Source organism: Jaculus jaculus, chromosome 14 (assembly GCF_020740685.1).
Source record: "Jaculus jaculus isolate mJacJac1 chromosome 14, mJacJac1.mat.Y.cur, whole genome shotgun sequence".
Taxonomy (NCBI): Eukaryota; Metazoa; Chordata; class Mammalia; order Rodentia; family Dipodidae; genus Jaculus; species Jaculus jaculus.
This window is the reverse complement of record NC_059115.1, coordinates 15,984,967-16,003,751: the sequence shown is the minus strand read 5'-3', so window position 1 is coordinate 16,003,751 and position 18,785 is coordinate 15,984,967. Positions and strand designations below refer to the sequence as shown.

The following is an 18,785-nucleotide window of genomic DNA, read 5'->3' as shown; positions in this document are numbered from 1 at the left end:
CTGTACCTGGCCACCAGGTGGCCTCCAGACCACAGTACACTTCCTATAAACCCAAGGGCATCTGCTTTGCAGTCTCTCCTGGGAATTGAAGTCCTCAAGGTCTCCTGTGGACTTGCTGGGAGCCAAGCCATTGCGCACACTGGCCCCTGGGCTAAGTGTCCCCGCTGGTTTACCATCCAAATATACTCTCACAACCAGATTCCTGTGCAACACTTTATTGGGAAAGAGTTCTACATTTTGACCTGTCATAGGCCATGATGACAAGAGGGTAGCAGGTACACAGGCGCCCAGAAATGTGGCTCAGATGGATGCTGTACAAGCATATTCCCCTGGGCTGCTCACTTGCACCTCAGTTTCCCCTTTAGGATGTGAAAGGTCATGTTGCCTTCTATACCTGCAATACTGGCTAGAGGAGATAAAAACAGAAGACATAAGAAAAGGTTCTCCCTTCTCAGAATCTGGCCTTGAAGCTCCTATCCCCACCAGAGACAGGTGTGGACAATACCCTGATGTCAGAGGAGAGAGGTTCAGGACAGACCAAGGATCAATCTGGGGGGGGGGGGATTGGAAAGAGGGTGCCCCCCGCTTTCTTTCAGAGGCAGGGAAGTTAGCTGGGAAGAGGGAACCTCTCCAGACTGTTAGGCGACTGAGGGCCACTTGCTGAAGGAGGACGCAGATCTGCAGTCACAGAATTCCCAAGCGAAGTGTGCCGGCTGAGGGGATGACAGCGCCGGCTGGCAGGGGAGTGCCGTGCAGTTTACTCTTCCCGGAGCTTTTCTGGGGCCTGGGTGGTGGCTGGGGACGCCTTCTTCCTTCGGCTGGGGCTGCCCCCACCCAATGCCAGCCCCACCCCCAGGCCGGCCAGGGCCAGGAAGTGGATACAGAAGTAGATGGAGGACCAGTACCGGAGTGTGTCAGCCATGGAGAGCAGCACGAACCCCATGCACATGTAGTCGTAGGCTCGCATCTTCAAGAACCAGTGTGCCCAGTCCCACACCTGCTGACCCCTGGGGCTTAGCCGTCCCCGGACAGCTGACTCCAAACAGCCTTCAGCAGCCAGACACAGCGGGATGGTCAGAAAGCTCAGGTAGTAGCCAGGGTGCAGGCCGTGCCAGTAGGCGCTCAGCAGCATGGTCCAGGCGCTCCTGGGGGAAGGGGCTGGGAATCAGGTACACAGGAATCCAGGCCTACAGACCCCACTTTTCAAGCCCCGCACCCTCAGACCCAGGAGTGCAGCCTACAGCCCTCCGTCCTCATAGCCAGGGTCCAGACCTCAGTCAGCCCTAAGAGTTGAGGACCCAGACTCCACCCCTCCTCCAAAGGTTTAGGTCCTAGTTATCCTGTGACCTCTGCCCCTCTCCCTCAGACCCAGTCCCTCCTCTCTATATCTTGAAGGCAAGGTCTCAGGAGGTGTTGGGGGGGGTGGTTTAGCTGGTGCTAGGGATCAAACACAGGGCTCTGCATAGGCCAGGCAAGCGCTCTACCGCTGAGCTATAGCCCGAGCTCTCTGAAAGGGCTTGGGGTTTTGCTCCTGCCCTGCTCCGGAAGCTTCAAGCCTCCTGACAGACTTATCCTGGTTCTCTTCTTCTACAACAGCCTAATGTCTCATGTTTAAGTGGTCCAATTCCATAGCTCAGTGCTCTTCAAAATATGGTCCATGGTCTAATGTCAGCATCAGAGAACTTGTTAGAAATATAAACTCAAAAGCCAGGCATGATGGTGCACACCTTTAATCCCAGCATTTGGGAGGCAGAGATAGGAGGACTGCTGTGAGTTCGAGGCCACCCTGAAACTCCATAGTGAATTCCAGGTAAGCCTGGGCTAGAGTGAGACCCTACCTCGAAAAACAAACAAACAAACAAAAAAAAAAAAAACAAAAAAAAACTCAAGGGCTGGAGAGATGGCTTGATTGTTTGCCTGCAAAGCCAAAGGACCCAGGTTTGATTCCCCAGGACTCAGGTAAGCCAGATTGCACAAGGTGGCACATGAATCTGGAGTTCATTTACAGTGGCTGAAGGCCATGGAGTGCCCATAATCACTATTGGCATCTTTCTCTCTCTCAAATAAAATAAATTTAAAAAAAAAATTTAAAAAAATAAATATAAATTCAAGGGCTGGAGAGATGGCTCAGCAGTTAAGGTGCTTGCCTGCTAAGCCTAGGGACCCAGGTCCAATTTCCCAGAATTCATTTAAACCAGATGCACTGGCTGGAGGCCCAACTTCATTCTCATTAAAGAAAAAAAGAAAGAAAGAAAGAAAGAAAAAAGCCAAGTGTGGTAGTGCACACCTCAATCCCAGCACTTGGGAGGCAGAGGTAGGAGGATCACCTTGAGTTCAAGACCACCCTGAGACTACATAGTGAATTCCAGGTCAGCTTGGGCCAGAGTGAGACCCTACCTTGAAAAACAAACATACAACAAAAAAGCCATATAAACTGGCTGTGGTGGCACACACCTTTAATCCCAGTACTGGGAGGATCGCCATGAGTTCAAGGCTCTGGGTCAGCCAGCCTGTACTACGGCAGGACCCTACCTTGAAAAACAAACAGAAACAACAACAAAAGAAGCTACAGTTTTAGCTCATTCTCCTCTTCTCTCAGAACCTAGGATTCTCTTGTCTTTCTGGGAATGCTGTTCTTCCCTCCTATCTCTCCTTTCCCTGAGGACCCCAAACCAGCAATCACAGCCTCTTTCTGTTGCTGCTGTTCCCTGCCCCTCCTCCACTTGGACAGGGTTTCACCATGTAGCCCATGTTGGCCTTGAACTCTCTGTTTTCCTGCATTAACCTCCCAAGTGTGGGGAGGACAGGCCAGGGCTAAGGCACCTTGGCTTAAGTTTCCACGTCTAACACCAACGTTTCCTTAAGCCACAGTATTACATTCCCATCTGCCTATCCAGTGACCCTGGAGGACATGGGATAGTCACCTCAAAGTTAATGTGATGAAACTCAAGTTTTGCTTTTTTCTTTTTGTATTTTTGAGGCAGGGTTTCACTAGCCCAGGCTGCCCTGAAACTCACTCTGTAGTCCCAGGCTAGCATTTAACTCACAGTGATCCTCCTACCTATGCCTCCTGAGTGCTAGGATTAAAGGTATGTGCTATGTGCCACCACCACATGGGGCCTAAATTTTGCTTCCTTTTGTTTTTGGTTTTTCGAGGTAGGGTCTCTCTAGTTCAGGCTGACCTGCAATTCACTGTTTAGTCTCAGGGTGGCATTGAGCTCACGGCGCTCCTACCTCAGCCTCCTGAGTGCTGGGGGTAAATGAATGCCCTACGCTCACAAGTTCTGCTTCTTTGTCATTCTTACAGTGTTCTCCTGCCGAGTGAGTCTCCCCTCTTCTGGAACGGCCTTCCTGTGCCCTCATGACAAGGACAGCCGGGAAACAGGCTTCATTTCTGCTCTGCTCATGCTGCTCACTCCTAAGCTTTCACCCTTCCTCTCCAATCCATTCATGTCTAAGCCTCTGCCACCTATCACCTCCATCACCCTCATCCCAACAGCCCAAAAGCCTACCTTCCACTCCCTGCTCCCTTCCCCTCCTCTTCATGGACACCATGTGTTCTTCACATAACAGCCAGAGACTTTTTGAGGCAAGTTCAGTGAACTGGCACATCAGGGCCTCCAGCCACTGTAACTGAACTCCTGACACATGTGCCATCTCGTGCGCACATGTGACTTTGTGCATGAGTCACCTTGTGGGTTTGGCTTATGTGGGATCTGGTGAGTTGAAGAAGGGTCCTTGGGCTTTACAGGCAAGTGCCTTAACTGCTAAGCTATCTTTCCAGTCAGGAGTGGATCTTTTTTTATTTTTGTTTTTGAGGTAGGCTCATGCTCTATCCAAAGCTGACCTGGAATTCACTATGTAGTCTCAAGCTGGCCATGAACTAACAACAATCCTCCTACCTCTGCCACCCAAGTGCTAGGACTAAAGGCCTGTGCCACCACACCTGGTTTTTTTTTTTGTTTTTTTTTTTTTACTTTTAAACTTCTATTTATTTGAGAGACAGAATGAGAAGCAGATAAAGAGAGAAATAGTAAATGGGCATGCCAGGGCCTTTAGCCAAGGTAAATGAACTCCAGATGCATGTGCCATTTTGTGCATTTGGCTTACATGGGTACTAGGGAATCAAACCTATATCCTTTGGCTTTGCAAGACAAAGCAGGCACCTTAACCTCTGAGCCATCTCTCCAGTCCCCCCACCCTTTTTTTTTTTCCCAGTTTGCAAGGCAGGTTCTCACTTGAGTACAGACTTACCTGAAACTCACTCTATAGTTCTAGATTGGTCCCAAACTCACTTTGATCCTCCTACCTCAGCCTCCCAAGTGCTAGGATTAAAGGCATGTGGCACCACACTCAGAGTTTGCAGTGATGGGGATGGATGCCTGAGGCAGGCACAGTGTGGATCTTTCTTTCTTTCTTTTTTTTGAGACAGGGGTCACACTAAGTTGCCTACGTTCCAGAACGTTCTGCCTCATCCTTCCGAGTGCTCCCATCACAAGTGTGTGCCATCACATCTGCCTTGGAGTGGATCTTTATTTAAAAAAAAAAAATTCAAGGTATGTTTTCAATTTTTATTTATTTGAGAGAGAGAGAGAGAGAGAGAGAGAGTGTGTGTGTGTGTGTGTGTGTGAGAGAGAGAGAGAGAGAGAGAGAGAGAGAGAGAGAGAAAAATAGACAGGCAGGAAGAGGGAGAGAATGGGCGCACCAGGGCCTCCAGAGGCTTCAAATAAACTCCAGATGCATGAGCCCCCTTGTGCATCTGGCTTATGTGGATCCTGGGGAATCAAATCAAGGTCCTTTGGTTTTGCAGGCAAGTGTCTTAACCGCTAAACCACCTCTCTAGTCTCTTAAATTTGTTTTTACTGCCTTAAAAAAACGTTTCTCTATCTGAGAGAGAGAGAGAGAGAGAATGGTCATGCCAGGCCCTCCAGCCACTGCAAATGAACTACAGACACATGTGCTACCTTGTGCACCTGGCTTACGTAGGTATTGGAGAATCGGACTTGGGTCCTTTGGCTTTTCAAGCAAGTGCTTTAATCACAAAGCCATTTCTCCAGCCCTTTATTGCCTTTAATGACCTCCCTCATTAGACAAACTCAGTATACACAGCTCCCATTGGGTGGTTTGGGAAAGGCTGAGTGCCTACCTTACATGTCCCAAGTTTGATATTCAGCACCATAAAAAATTAAAACAACAAAACAAACAAAAACCAACAAAAAAAAAATTAAGAATGAAAAATAAAAATTATCTATGTATGCTGACATACACCTATAATCCCAACACTTAGAAGACAGAGGCAAGAGAATAGCTCTAAAGTTGAAGCCAGTCTTGTTTACATAGCAAGTTCCACCCACGGGTATAACAGTATGAGGCTTTGTCTTAACATAATTAAGTGAATAAAGTAAAAACAATGGGACTGATGACATAGCTCCACGGTTAAAGGAGCTTGCTTACAAAACCTGTAACCCAGGTTCAATTACCCTGCCACCTATGGAAAGCTAGATGAGCAATTCCTTTGCAGTAGCAAGAGATCCAGGCACATCCATACGCACACGTGCACACACACACACACACACACACTCCTTTACATCAGCAAAAGACCTTGGGACACCCATGCATATGCACACGTACAAGTAAGTAAAAACTTAAAATATATATATATATATATATGAGCTTGGTGTAATCCCATCAATCCGAAGGCAGAAGTAGGAGAAGAACTGTGAGTTCAAGTCCAGGTCCGCCTGGGCTAGAGTGAGACCCTACCTTGAAAAAAAAAAAGATCTAAAAGCCAGCAGTAACAATAAGCAAATAAATAAGCCTGGTGTGGTGGCACAGACTAGCACTCAGGGGCTGGGGTGGGATTGCTCTGAGTTTGAGACCAGCCTGGGTCTAATGAGTTCCAGGTCAGCATGGAGCCTGGGCTAAAGTGAGACCCTACCAACAAAAACTCAGAACAAACAAAAAGAACACACAAAACAGTAATAGAGCTATCATAAAATGAGCACTCACTTGTTCTCAGGCCTCACATTTGGTATACTTTTATACTTTCAATATGCCTATCAACCTATTAAAAACAATTATACCAAAAAAAAACCCAATTATACCCATTTAACAGTTAAGAAAACCGAGAGGTCAACTAACCCAAGGATTTTCAGTGACCCAAAGGACGATTCTGAAAAGTCTGGGTACTGCAGTCCACAGACTCAGTGCACTGTTTCTCTCTAAGGAGGCCCTTAGGCTGCGGCGGGGGTGGGGCGGGGGAGAGGGAACGGGGACCCAGTTTCCCATGTAGACCCAAGAAACTATAACTCCCATGAGCCTCAGGGGCAGGGACCATGCCAGAACAGATGTAAGCTGCAGCAAGGCCTGCCGGGAGATGTAGTTCTGTGCCGACTCTGATGCCAGGTGGGCCACCCTCACCTGAGAACGTAGGAGCGGGCAGGCGCACTCTTGTAGACGTACTGTGCCAGCCACCACTGCACCGTCATGTTCCAGTACCGCATGCCGTCCCGCACCCGCACGCAGAAGTCTGTGCCATAGCAGTCGATGTTGCGAATGGTCTCATAGTCGTACTCCAGGGAAGCCGCCTTCTCCAGACTGGAGGGTGGATGAGGGTGGGGACAGACATGCAACTCAGCCAGGCCCATCCTGGTGCCTGCTCCTGTCCCAGCCCCGGATGCTAAGGTGGGGATTCTGGCCAGGCGGCAGCGCTTTCTGACTAGCTAGAGCCACCGGGGGACAGCCCAGAGGGAGCTAGGTGGGGAGGTCGGGCACAGTGGGTTAACAGTGAGGGCTTCTCTTCCTGGCCACTAGTGGGGCCTGGCAGTCACGAATGCCTTGAGAAGCTCTGGTTGCTAAACGATGAAGTCCTTTAAGCAACCAAGCTGACTATATTCAGAGTAGCTTCCAAACGCGAACCCTCCTAAACTAAGACATAGTGGTTTCCAGGGAGGTATCCACTCTAAGGTGGCTCATGGTTGCTAGGGAGATGTACAAGCTTTTGTGCCTTTCAATGATCTCTGTTGCTAGGGAAAAGGCATTCCTAAGCAACAAGGCCAGGCAGTTTAGAAACTTCAAGAGCAGGCCTCTTGACCAGTCCCTGTGATTGTTGGAAAGTATAGGCCTCAGAAATCAGGGGCTTCCTGGCCGCTAACGCCAAGAGCTCCAGCATTGGAGGATAGGCGTGCACAATCCACTGGAACCACCAATGGGTGGCTTCTGATCACGGAAGGGTGCCATCCTTTAGAAGTGGGGCTCTAGGGGCTTAAGAGATGGCTCAGCGGTTAGAGGCGCTTGCTCGCAAAGCCTGACAGCCTGGTTCCAGTCCCCAGGAAAATCCATGCACACAAAAATGGCATGCATCCAGCACTGGTTTGCAGTGACAGGAGACCTTAGTGCCCATACTTACTCTTCCTTAAATAAATAAATAAAAATAAAAATAAAAGTGGGTCTGTCCGTTTACAACCTTAAATCCTTGTCTGGCTTTTCTGGAGGACACCCTCTAAGGCAGCTGGACGTTCACTCATTGTGACTAGGGCAGTGGTAGTAAGTTCATGTGGAGGGGTGCCACTATCCCCCAAACAGGATGGCAGTTTGTGACGACTAGGGAGTGACACAACCCTAGGAAGGAGTGGTGGTTTATAATTAACACTGAAAGGCTGTTACCCTAGCTCCTAGGTAGAAGGCTGACAGTGGATCCTAGGAACAGAGGTCCTGGTTGCTAGGGGAACCGTTTTCTTAGCAACACAAGGGGTGAAGGTGCCAAACAACAAAAGAGCCCTGTGGTTACTAGATTTGTGACTCACCTAGCAATGAAGGTGCTGGGGTCAGGGGCAGCCTTACTAGCAACAGGGGCCCAGCCTCCAACAGGATGACGACCTGTGGCTGCTGGAATGACATCCCCTCAGTTGGAGGAGGGCATTCAGGGGTGTGAGTTCCTTAGAAAGAGGGCAACTGAGGGCTGGAGGGATAGCTTAGTGGTTAAGGCGTTTGCCTGCAAAGCCAAAGGACCCAGGTTCGTTTCCCCAGGACCCATGTTAGATGCACAAGGGGGCGCACGCATCTGGAGTCCATTTGCAGTGGCTAGAGGCCCTGGCACGCCCATTCTCTCTCTTTCTGTCAAATAAATAAATAATAAATAAATAATATTAAAATAAAATAAAGAGGGCAACTGAGAGCTGCTGTAGGATAACATCCTGTGGCGAGGTGCTGGCACAATAATTATGGGCAGTTGGTGGGGGGAGCACGGGACGTGGGTTCCATAGTCACAAACAGCAAGGTTCTGGCAAAACAAAAACAAAAACAAGGAATGGCAGTTGCTACAGGGTCTTGCTTCCTTAGCAACTAGAAGCAGGTCAGTTGCTAAGGAACGGTTTCCTCAGCAACGGAAGATAACCCACCACTACCAAAGGATGGCATCTCCAACAACCAGGTACAATCTGGTTCTTGGGGTGACTTGCATGGCAACACAAGGTAGGCACGTGGTTGCTAAGATACTGTTTTCCTAGCAACAGAGGGCAATTAGCGTACTGAGGGGTGACAACTGGTAGCAGCGGGGGGCAACTCGCAGGTGGGGAGGAGGAATACGCTTCCCTGCTGACCAGGGAAGGCAGGTGATAGTGGGGGTGGGGGCGCAATTGGCTGCCAAGCACAGGTGGTGGTCCTGCCCCCTTGCTTCCCGTGCTCTCCTCCCTGCTAGGGGCAGGGCCAGCCCTTGGTGATGGGGCCTGCTGGGTCTTGGGAAGCCTCCCTCCCGCTGCCTGACCTGCTGGGGGGTGGGCATTGGAGGGTGGGGCCGCCCCCGGCCCGGGCTTTGGCGGCCACGGGGTAGGCCCCGAAGCCCGCGGCAATGCAGCCGCACTCGGCGGCAATCCAGGCCACGTAGAAGCGCATGCGGAAGGCGAAGAAGACTGGGATCATGTAGAAGAGGCGGGCGGGCAGCGGGCGGGCGTAGAAGGCATCCTCGCGCACGGCTTCCAGCGGGAAGAGGTGGGAGGACAGCAGGAAGAGCAGGCCAAAGAGCGGGGCCGGCCAGGCGCGGCGCAACAGGGGCCGCAGGCTGGGCACGGCCCCGGGGAAGGGCTGCTCCAGCCAGTCCAGGTAGGTGCGGTAGCGGAAGAATGGGCCTGTGGAGGCGGGGAGGGGCAGGTGGTCAGACCCTGGACCGTTCTTGTATGGTATGCGGTGTGGAGGTAGGACGTGAGCTCACGTCCGAGGAGGAAGAAGAAAGGACGGAAGATTGTGAGTGAAGTGGGCGAGGAGGGCTTGGGGAGATGGCTCAATCGACGAAGTGCTTGCTGTACAGTTATGACCACCGGTAAGAGGATCGCCACGAGTTCGAGGCCACCTTCTACATAGTGAATTCCAGGTCTGGGCTAGAGTGAGAACCTACCTCAAAAAACAAAACAAACAGGTTCCCCAGGTCCCATGTTAGCCAGACGCACAAGGGGGCGCACGCGTCTGGAGTTCGTTTGCAGAGGCTGGAAGCCCTGGCGCGCCCATTCTCTCTCTCTCCCTCTATCTGTCTTTCTCTCTGTGTCTGTCACTCCCAAATAAATAAAAAAAATTAAAAAAACAAACAAACAAACAAACAAGTCTGGAGAAATGGCTTCGCAGTAAAGGCGCTTGCCTGCAAAGCCTAAGGACCCATGCTTGACTCTCCAGGTCCCACATAAACCAGACAAACAGTGAGGCAAGTGCAAGGTTGTGCATGCCCACCAGGTGGCGCTAGCGTCTGGAGTTCGATTGCCGTGGCTGAGGCCCTGGCGCACCATTATTTCTCTCTCTAAAATAAAATTTAAAAGATTAAAGCCAAGATGATTAACACAAATCTTAAAATCAAAAAAAGGTGAACAAAACCAAAATAAAGTAGACCACAGTAAACACCAGTAACCTCGAGGAAGGCCTTCAGGGAAATGGGGACCCAGGGAGAGGGTATATAAACTATAACCTATGTGAAAATAATTTTTTGTATAAACCTGGGCGTGGTGGCATGCACCTTTAATCCCAGCACTTGAGAGGCCAAGGTAGGGGAATCACTGAGTTTGAAGCCGAACTAGTACTAGAGAATGAGTTCCAGGTCAGCCTGGGCTAGAATGAAAGCTTACCTAGAAAAAAAGCCAAAAACATAAAATAAACAAGGGAGGGCTGGAGAGATGGCTCAGTGGTTAAGGCGCTGCCTGCAATGCATAAGAACTAGAGTTTGCTTCCCCAGTACCCATGTGAAGCCAGATGCAGAAGGAGGCACATGTGTCTGAAGCTCATTTGAGTTGTCACTCAGCTTCTTTCTCTCAAGAAAATATTTTTTTTTAATTTATTTATTTGAGAGCGACAGACACAGAGAGAAAGACAGATAGAGGGGGAGAGAGAGAGAATGGGCACGCCAGGGCTTCCAGCCTCTGCAAACGAACTCCAGACGCGTGCGCCCCCTTGTGCATCTGGCTAACGTGGGACCTGGGGAACCGAGCCTCGAACCGGGGTCCTTAGGCTTCACAGGCAAGCGCTTAACCGCTAAGCCATCTCTCCAGCCCTCAAGAAAATATTTTTAAATTAAAAAATAAGGTACAAAAAAAAAAGGTACAGAGTGAGGAAATTATCTCTTGCAAGTGCATGCACCCCCCCAGACACACCCACAAAGAGGGAGAATGGCAAAAACTACAGGGGGAGGGGACAGAGGCTTTGAGAATGGGGGGGACTGCGACTTAGACAGTCAGGGATACAGATAGGACCTGCGGACGAGGTAGGGCTCAGTATGCACAGGTCACAGTAAAGGGTGCTGGATGGAACAGTGTGACAGGATCCCTAGGCCTGACAGGCACAAGGAAGGGGACTGGCTTTCAGGAGACAAGGAGTACTGAAATTTCTCCAGCAGGGACGAGCTGGTTTCAACTTTCTTTATATATATATGTATTAGAGAGGTAGAGAGAATGGGCATGCCAGGGTCTCCAGCCACTGCAAACAAACTCCAGTCGCATGTGCCACCTTGTGCATCTGGCTTAGGTGGGTGCTGGGGAACTGAACCTGAGTCCTTTAGGCGTCTTACCCAGTAAGCCAGCTCTCCAGCCCTCAGCTCTCTTTCTGCCAGCTCCCCATGGCTACTGAGCTGGCTTGCATAGTGGGAGATCATGTGAAAGAGATAAGTTGTGGGTTATGAGATAAGATAGTGCATGGCCTAGGAAGAAGCAGTGCAACTGAAAAAAAGAGAAGGGTGTCAAAATCCCTCACATGACATGTGTAAGACTCCATTTATAAGACATGTCTAGCAAGGATATATTTTATACAGAGAAGTCAGGGTTTTACAGGGATGGATGAGATTTGGTGCTTCTTTTCAAGGAGATGAAACCATTCTGCAAACAAGCATATAGTGATGATGGCTGCATAACTGTGGCTATACTAAAAGCTACTGGGTTCTTTACATAGGTGAATATGTGAATAACAGCTCCATGAAGCGGCAGCAAAAAAGGAAACCAGGGAGGCCAGGCGTGGTGGCGCACGCCTTTAATACCTGAACTCGGGAGGCAGAAGTAGGAGGATCACTGTGAGTTCTAGGCCACCCTGAGAATACATGGTGAATTCCAGGTCAGCCTACACTACAGTGAGACTCTACCTCGAAAAAGCAAAAACAAAACAAAACAAAAAAACGGAAACCAGGGTTGGGAAATGTAGCATAGTAATAAAGTGTTTGCCTAACATTTTAGGGGCCCTGGGTTCAATCCCCACTACTGAAAACAGCAATACTAACAAAATATGGTATGGTAGTAAATGCTTATACTCCCAGCTGTTAGGAGGCTGAGGCAGGAGGCCTGTCATGAGTTTGAGGTCAGCCTGGGATCCAAAAAGACCCTGTCTTAAGAAGAAAAAAAAAAAAAAACAAAGAAGAAGAAGCTGGAGAGATGGCCCAGTGGTTGAATGTTCTTGCTTGTAGGCCTGCCAGCCTAGGTTCAATTCCCTGGCATCCAATGTAAAGCCAGATGCAAAAAGTGGTGCAGCCAGTCATGGTGGCGCACACCTTTAATCCCAGCACCTGGGAGACAGAGGTAGGAGGATTGCCATAAATTCAAGGCCACCCTGAGACTACATAGTGAATTCCAGGTTAGCCTGGGCTAGAATGAGACCTGGAAAAAAAAAAAAAACGTGGTACAAGCATCTGACTTCTTTTTTTCTTTTTGCCCCCCGAGGTAGGGTCTCACTCTAGCCCAGGCTGACTTGAAATTCACTATGGAGTCTCAGAATGGCCTCAAACTCACGGTGATCCTCCTACCTCTGCTACCCGAGTGCTGGGATTAAAGGCGTGCGCCACCACTCCGGCTCTTTGTTTTGTTTTTTAAGGGAGGGTCTTGTGCTAGTCCAGGCAGTACCAGCACCCAGTGTTTGCTTGCAGCAGCACTGAGAGACTCTGGAGCGACCATGAACACAAACACACTCACACATGCAAATAAATAAAAATATTAAAAAACCAACGACGAAAAAAGCCAGGCATGGTGGTACATGCCTTTAATCCCAGTACTTGGGAGGCAGAGGTAAGAGGATCACCATGAGTTTAAGGCCATGCTGAAAATACATAGTCAATTTCAGATCAGCCTGGGCTAGAGCGAGACTCTACTTCGTAAAAACAAAATAGAAAAAATAAAAGCAAACAAGACAAAAAAAAAAAAAAAAAGCTGGGTATGGTAGGGCTGGAAAAATGGCTTAGCAGTTAAGGCATTTGCCTGTGAAGCCTAAGGACCCAGGTTCAATTCCCAAGAACCCACATAAGCCAGATGCACAAGGTGGCACATGCATCTGGAGTTCATTTGCAGTGGATAGAGGCCCTGTTGTGCCCATTCTCTCTCTCTCTCCATCTCTATCTCAAATAATTAAAATAAAGCTGTGTATAATCCCAGCACTTGGGAAGCAGAAACAGAAAGACCAGGAATCCAGGGTCATCCTCAGCTACACAGGGAGTTTGAGGCCAGCCTGGTATACATGAGACCATGTCTGAAAAAATTGGAGGGTTCAATTCCCCAGTACCTACATGCATGCATCTGGAGTTCATTTGCAGTGGCTAAAGTCCCAGGGATACCCATTCTCTCTCCTTGCAAATAAATAAGATATTAAAAATTAATATCCTTGGGCCGGAGGAATGGCTTAGCAGTTAACGAGCTTGCCTGCAAAGTCAAAGGATCCAGGTACAATTCCCCAGGACTCATGTAAGCCAGATACACAAAGTGATACATGTGTCTGGAGTTCATTTGCAGTGGCTGGAGGCCCTGGCACATCCATCCTCTCTGTCTCTCTTTCTCTCAAATAAATAAAAGTGAAAAAAAAATATATATATCCTTCATGTTTAAAAAAACTGGGAGAGCTAAGAACGTAACTCGGTGGGTCAACTGCTTGACTGTCATGCGCCACGGCCCAGGCTTGATCCCTGGTACTGCACGCGCCGGCTGTGGGGCGGCACACGCTAGTAACCCTAGCACTTGGGTGGCACGGGCAGAGGTAAGAGGATCAGATGTTCCAGCTCAGCTCCAGCCTGGGAGGCTAGCCTGGGCTACACAGAAACACAAACAATAGGGGTAAATATGATCAAAATTTACTATACACAGGTATGAAATTATCAAAAATACAAACACTGCCGGGCATGGTGGCGCACGCCTTTAATCCCAGCACTCGGGAGGCAGAGGCAGGTGGATCGCTGAGAGTTCGAGGCCACCCTGAGACTACAGAGTAAATTCCAGGTCAAACTGGACTAGAGTCTACCTCGAAAAACCAAAAAAAAAAAAAAAAAAACACCAAAACCCAGACCTGGTGTGGTGGCTCTCTCCTTTAATCCCAGCCCTCAGGAAGCAGAGGCAAGAAAATGACTGGGAGTTGGAGGCCAGCCTGGAACAACTCCAGAGTGAGTTCCAGGTCAGCCTGGGCAAGAGTGAGCCCTACCTTGGGAAAAAAGAAAAAAACAAAACAAAACCATAAAACCAAACAAAAAGAGGCCTCAATAACAGAACATTTATCTAGCATGTTCTAGACCCTAAATTCCCAGTACTGCCTAAAACAAAGAAAGGGCACAAGAAGCTTAAAGGTATTTTCTGAAATGAAGAACAGATCCTGAGCTGTGGGTTGTGCTCGTTGGGTGGCAGAAGCATCAGGCTGACTCAGGCCATGTCCTTGAGCACTGCTTTTCAATAAGCCTGGGGCAGGGGGGGAGGGGGGGGCGGGAATCAGCCCCCCAGGCTCTGGTCCTGCGGAAGTGTGAATGCCTGACACGGAATAGCATGCACTAGAATCGGGTACTTTGCTGGAGCAAGGTGGTGACAAGGGACGGCGTCAGAGCTCTGGTAGAAAGTGACCAGCTGTGCTGGGCAGGCCCACTTACCCGTCATGATTCCCACATAGCAGTAGCTGTAGCTGAGAGTCTCCATCAAGGAGGGAACTTCGGGCAGCAGCCCCACGGTAGGTTCCTTGCTGAAGCCCGAAGCCATTTCCTTCCTCTGGGCCAGGTGCAAGTCCTGGACCTCACTGGCCAGACTCACCAGCTTGGGGAAGAGGGAGGGAGACAGGTGGGGCCTGGTTAACCCCAAGGCCACCTTCACACCTAGCTCCCTCAAGCCACCAGTCTCAGTAGCAAGGAGCTTGCTGGAGGGTTGGGGTCCCACCGCACAGGTGGCACTGTGTATCCAGAATAATGGGAAGTGCTCCTAGCTGGTGGCCACTGTCAGACCCTCCATAGAAATAATCTTTGTGCTTTTTTTTTTTGAGACAGGATCTCACTTTATCACAGGCAGGTCTTGAACTCACAGCTACTCACCTAGGCTTTGATAAAAAGGACCCTATCTCAAACCATCTTGCCCTGTCTCTCACTTCAGTTCTTCTCTCAGCATCCAGGGCAAAACTGGTCACATTCTGTTTCCTGGCTACAAACCAAAAATCTTGAAGCCCTAGACCCCTATAGGAGAAAAATCCAAACTTCCCCCACATGGCCAATGAGACTTCTTGTAGCCTGGCCCTTGCTGCCCATTCCTGGGTATTCTCCAGAAAATGAGTGTGGGAGACAGATTCTGTGGTTCTCTTGCACTGGCGATGGTCCATACACATCCTGACAGGCTTGTCCCTCAACTCTCAACTGGTCAACCCCGACCTGTCACTGAGCTCCCAATAAGATCAAAGAATGCTGGAGGGACCAGTTATCAATTTCAGGGAACATCATTTGATGTTGCTGGGGCCCAGGACATAACAACTCATCACTTTCTATGTCTGGGGAAAGATCTGAGAGTCTGTTTTCACCCATCTTCCCAGGTAATTAAGCCAGACCCAGGGCTGGGGTGTAGCTCACTTGTTAGAGCGCTTGCCCTCGAAGTCCTGCGTTTGGTCCCCAGACAGTACTAGCAAACCAGGTACACAGAAGTTAGGAGGCAGAAATAGATTTGGCGTGGTGGCACACGCCTTTAATACTTGGGAAGCAGAGGTAGGAGTTCAAGGTCATTGTTGAGCAGACAGTTGAGTTTGAGGCCAGCATAGGCTGCTATACGCAATTCAGTCTCAAAAAAAGAGCCAGACTAGCAGTTCCAGTTTTGTGCTCTTGGGCCAGATATATTTCCCTCAGAGCTATTTTCCTCCGGTGGAAGATGGCTTGCTACACACTCAGGGAGAGCAAGTTGGCAAAGCATGCTCTATAGACACACTCCAGTGCCAAATGCCTCTACTAGGACACTTGGTTATTTTATTTATTTATTTGGTTTTCTGAAGAAGGGTCTCACTCTATCCAGGCGGACCTAGAATTCACTACGTAGTCTCAGGGTGGCCTCGAACTGATGGCAATCCTCCTACCTGTGCCTCCCAAGTGCTGGGATTCAATGGGTTATTTCTTTATCTCAGAATGAGTGAAGAGGTGGCTATGTGAGAGGTGAAACCTGTCTCCAGGGAGAGGTAAGGTCCCAGGCTCAGAGCTTGTGTAAGAGAAAATCCCTAGCCCATCCCATGGTGGTGAAGTTGCTGGGCAGGGGCTCACTGGTTCCCAGGAAGGAGTGGGCCCCGAGTCTGACCTTCAGCGTCAGCAGCAGCTGGACAGCATTGGTGAAGGGCGTGGGAGTAGGCAGGCCCAGCAGGCTGAGGGCTCGGAAGAAAAGGAGATAAGAGAAGGTCCAGGCGAGCGCCAGGGCATGACAGGAGCTGTGTGGAGAATAAGGACTCAGCCTGTTTCCTCCTCCCCAGTGTCTAGCCTCAAATCTTCCCCCACAAGCCAGGCGTTGTGGCGCACGCCTTTAATCCCAGCACTACGGAGGCAGAGGTAGAAAGATCACCGTGAGTTCGAGGCCAACCTGAGACTACACAGTGAATTCCAGGTCAGCCTGGGCTAGAGCGAGACCCTAACCCCACCACCACTACCCATTCCAACAGAGTGACAGGACAGAAAAACAAGTAGATGTGAGGCAGGGGCAGAAAAGGCACAGCTGGAGACAAAAAGAATGAAGATGGATTAAAAGATGCTTCAGGGGGAAGAAGACATTTCAGTCTTCCATCTTTTTTTACTTTTTCTTTTTATTATTGGCAACATATTTTAATATGGATACATCATGGCTGGTATCTTATTTTCCCTCATCCCTGCCCCCATTCTGCTGGGGACCCTTCTCAGTGGTTGCAGGTATTCCCTATGGGGTTGTGGGATATGCATTGCATGCATTGTGAGAGCAGCAGTCAGTTATTTTGGGGGGGAGGGATTTTTTTTTTTTTTTTTTTTTTTTTGGTTTTTGTCAAGGTAGGGTTTCACTGTAGCCCAGGCTGACCTGGAATTCGCAACAAAGTCTCAGGGTGGCCTGGAATTCACAGCGCTCCTCCTACCTCTGCCTCCCAACTTTTTTTTTTTTAATTAAAATTTTTAAACAATTTTTCGAGGTAGAGTCTTGCTCTAGCCCAGGCTGACCTGGAATTCATTATGTAGTCTCAGGGTGGCCTTGAACTTACCATCTCCCTACTTCTGCCTTCCAAGTGCTGGGATTAAAGGTGTGTACCACCACACCTAGCTTAATTAAATAGATTTACTTACTTATTTGAGAGAGGGAGAGGGAAAGAGGCAGATAGTGGGAATGGGCACACCAGGGTCTCTACCACTGCATATGAACTCCAGACACATGTGTGCCACCTTGCACATCTGGATTTACGTGGGTACTGGGGAATCAAAGCTGAGTCCTTTGGTTTTGTAGGCAAGTGCCTTAACCACTGAGCCATCTCTCCAGCCCCAGTCCTCCATCTTTTTCATTACGGTGGGGATATGAATGAGAGGTGACATGGATAAAGAGGACTGGGGCACATATGGAGGGACAAGAAGGTACAGAACAGGGCAAGAGAAGACAAACAGCCAAGACACACAGAAACAAATAAGAGACACCAGAGACTGAGGTGGAAGACCCAAAAGGAAACAGGTTGCTGCTTCCTCTCTTCCTTCTCCGTCCCCTCCCCATCCACCCAGGTCTCACCAGGGCTGGGCTTGAATGAGGGCCCATGTCCCCAAGATGGTAATCAGAGAATGTAAAGTGTGGGGGCCACAGGTAAACAAAGTGAGCCCCAGGCCCACAGCTGCTGCACCCCATCTCTTCAGCCCAGGTCCTGCAGGGAAAAGGTATAGCATAAGACTGGAACCTTCCTAGGGTGGAAGGGCACCCTCACACCGCAGCTTCCCCCCTTATTTTCCACTGAGGAGGGAACCTGACTCACCAGCTTTCTTAAACAGGAAGCCTATGGGGATGGAGATAAGAAGAACCACTAGATAGGTCCATTCTTCGGGTGACATGATCTGTTTGAGGGAGGGACAAAACAGAGGCTCACAATGAGGACTTAGAAGTCCCCAGTTTCCAGTCCCTTCCTCCTTTGAGGATGGAGGGAATCGAGTTGCAATTCTTTACCTTTCAGAACCCAGACCTCTTCTCCTTTAGAGCCCAAGCCTGAGTTTCCTCTTCCTTCCAGGACCCAGAATCCAGCTTCCAGCCCCACTCCTTTGCAAATGCAGAAATCAAAGCTACACCCCAACTCCTGTTTAAGACTCAAACATCAAGACAACCCCCTGCCCTAAAAACCAACCCCTTTTAGGCCCCTTCTTTGAGAGGTCAAAAATCCAGACCACCCACTCTTGAGGACCTAGAAACCCTCTAGATCCAAGTCTGCAACCAGGAACCAAGTCACCTACCCCTTACCCCCACCCAGGCCTCCTCGACAGCACCCAGAGGGAACTCCGGCGCACAGCCTCCACCTCTTCGGGGCTCCAAACCTCCTCTCCTACCCGTCTCCAAGAGAAGGGGACACTGAGCCCGCCTGATCTTCAGGCTCCCTCCTTCCCCAGCCTCGGCCCAGAGTGGATCCGATCCCACCCGGGTAGAGAGAGCCACAGGCGGTTACGCCACCGAGCCCGGCCATCGTCCCCACACCCCACTACTTAGTCGTTCCGCATCGATCCCGCCCGCCGGACAACCCCACCCGGTCTCGGGGCGCCCCCAGCCCTGCCCACCTGAGTCGCCCGTCAGCCGGGAGGCGGCAGAGCAGCCCTTGCCCGGGTCCCCGGCGGCTCGGGCCACGCCTCCCCCGCTCAGCACGCCCCCGCACCACTTGCGCTTATAGGGCTCAGCAGTACTGCCCGGTCCCGGGTGGGGAGCGCGGCCGCCTTCGGGGCTTCAGCAGTGCAGGGGAAGAACCTGGAGCACGAGCCCGAGACCAGATCGAGACCGCGTCCGATCTGCGAGGCCCAGGCGAAGAGCCCGGAGGACGTGAGGGGGCGGGGCCCGGGGCTCGGAGAAAGGCGGGGCCAGGAGTGCGTGGTCGCG

The 18,785-nt window shown here is 50.1% G+C and overlaps 1 protein-coding gene across 3 annotated transcripts; it reads right to left on the bottom strand.

Annotated features, from left to right (window-relative positions):
* Nucleotides 1-199: 199 nt before the first annotated feature.
* Nucleotides 200-18,782, bottom strand: Mboat7 (membrane bound O-acyltransferase domain containing 7). Of its 3 annotated transcripts, XM_045134163.1 has the most exons (9): nt 18,473-18,781; nt 17,874-17,963; nt 17,686-17,764; nt 17,448-17,577; nt 16,017-16,143; nt 14,351-14,510; nt 8,765-9,125; nt 6,421-6,597; nt 200-1,145 (listed from the first exon to the last, which is right to left on the bottom strand). In XM_045134163.1, exons 3-9 carry the CDS (start codon nt 17,759-17,761, stop codon nt 758-760), a joined length of 1,419 nt encoding a protein of 472 aa, XP_044990098.1. In that variant the 5' UTR covers nt 17,762-17,764; nt 17,874-17,963; nt 18,473-18,781; the 3' UTR covers nt 200-757. The 3 variants fall into 3 exon arrangements, with proteins under 3 accessions (XP_044990098.1, XP_004671618.1, XP_044990099.1); XM_004671561.2 differs by lacking the exon at nt 17,874-17,963 and having other exon boundaries at nt 18,473-18,782; XM_045134164.1 differs by lacking the exons at nt 16,017-16,143; nt 17,686-17,764; nt 17,874-17,963; nt 18,473-18,781 and having other exon boundaries at nt 17,448-17,561.
* Nucleotides 18,783-18,785: the final 3 nt, after the last annotated feature.

Excerpts from the sequence above, each read along its gene's own strand:
- Mboat7 (XM_004671561.2), bottom strand. The coding sequence starts at position 17,761 with ATGTCACCCGAAGAATGGACCTATCTAGTGGTTCTTCTTATCTCCATC. Across the intron at positions 9,126-14,350 it reads CTATGTGGGAATCATGACGG|GCCCATTCTTCCGCTACCGC; the intron begins GTAAGTGGGCCT and ends CCGCCTCCACAG. Across the intron at positions 6,598-8,764 it reads CAATGCCCACCCCCCAGCAG|TCTGGAGAAGGCGGCTTCCC; the intron begins GTCAGGCAGCGG and ends TCCACCCTCCAG.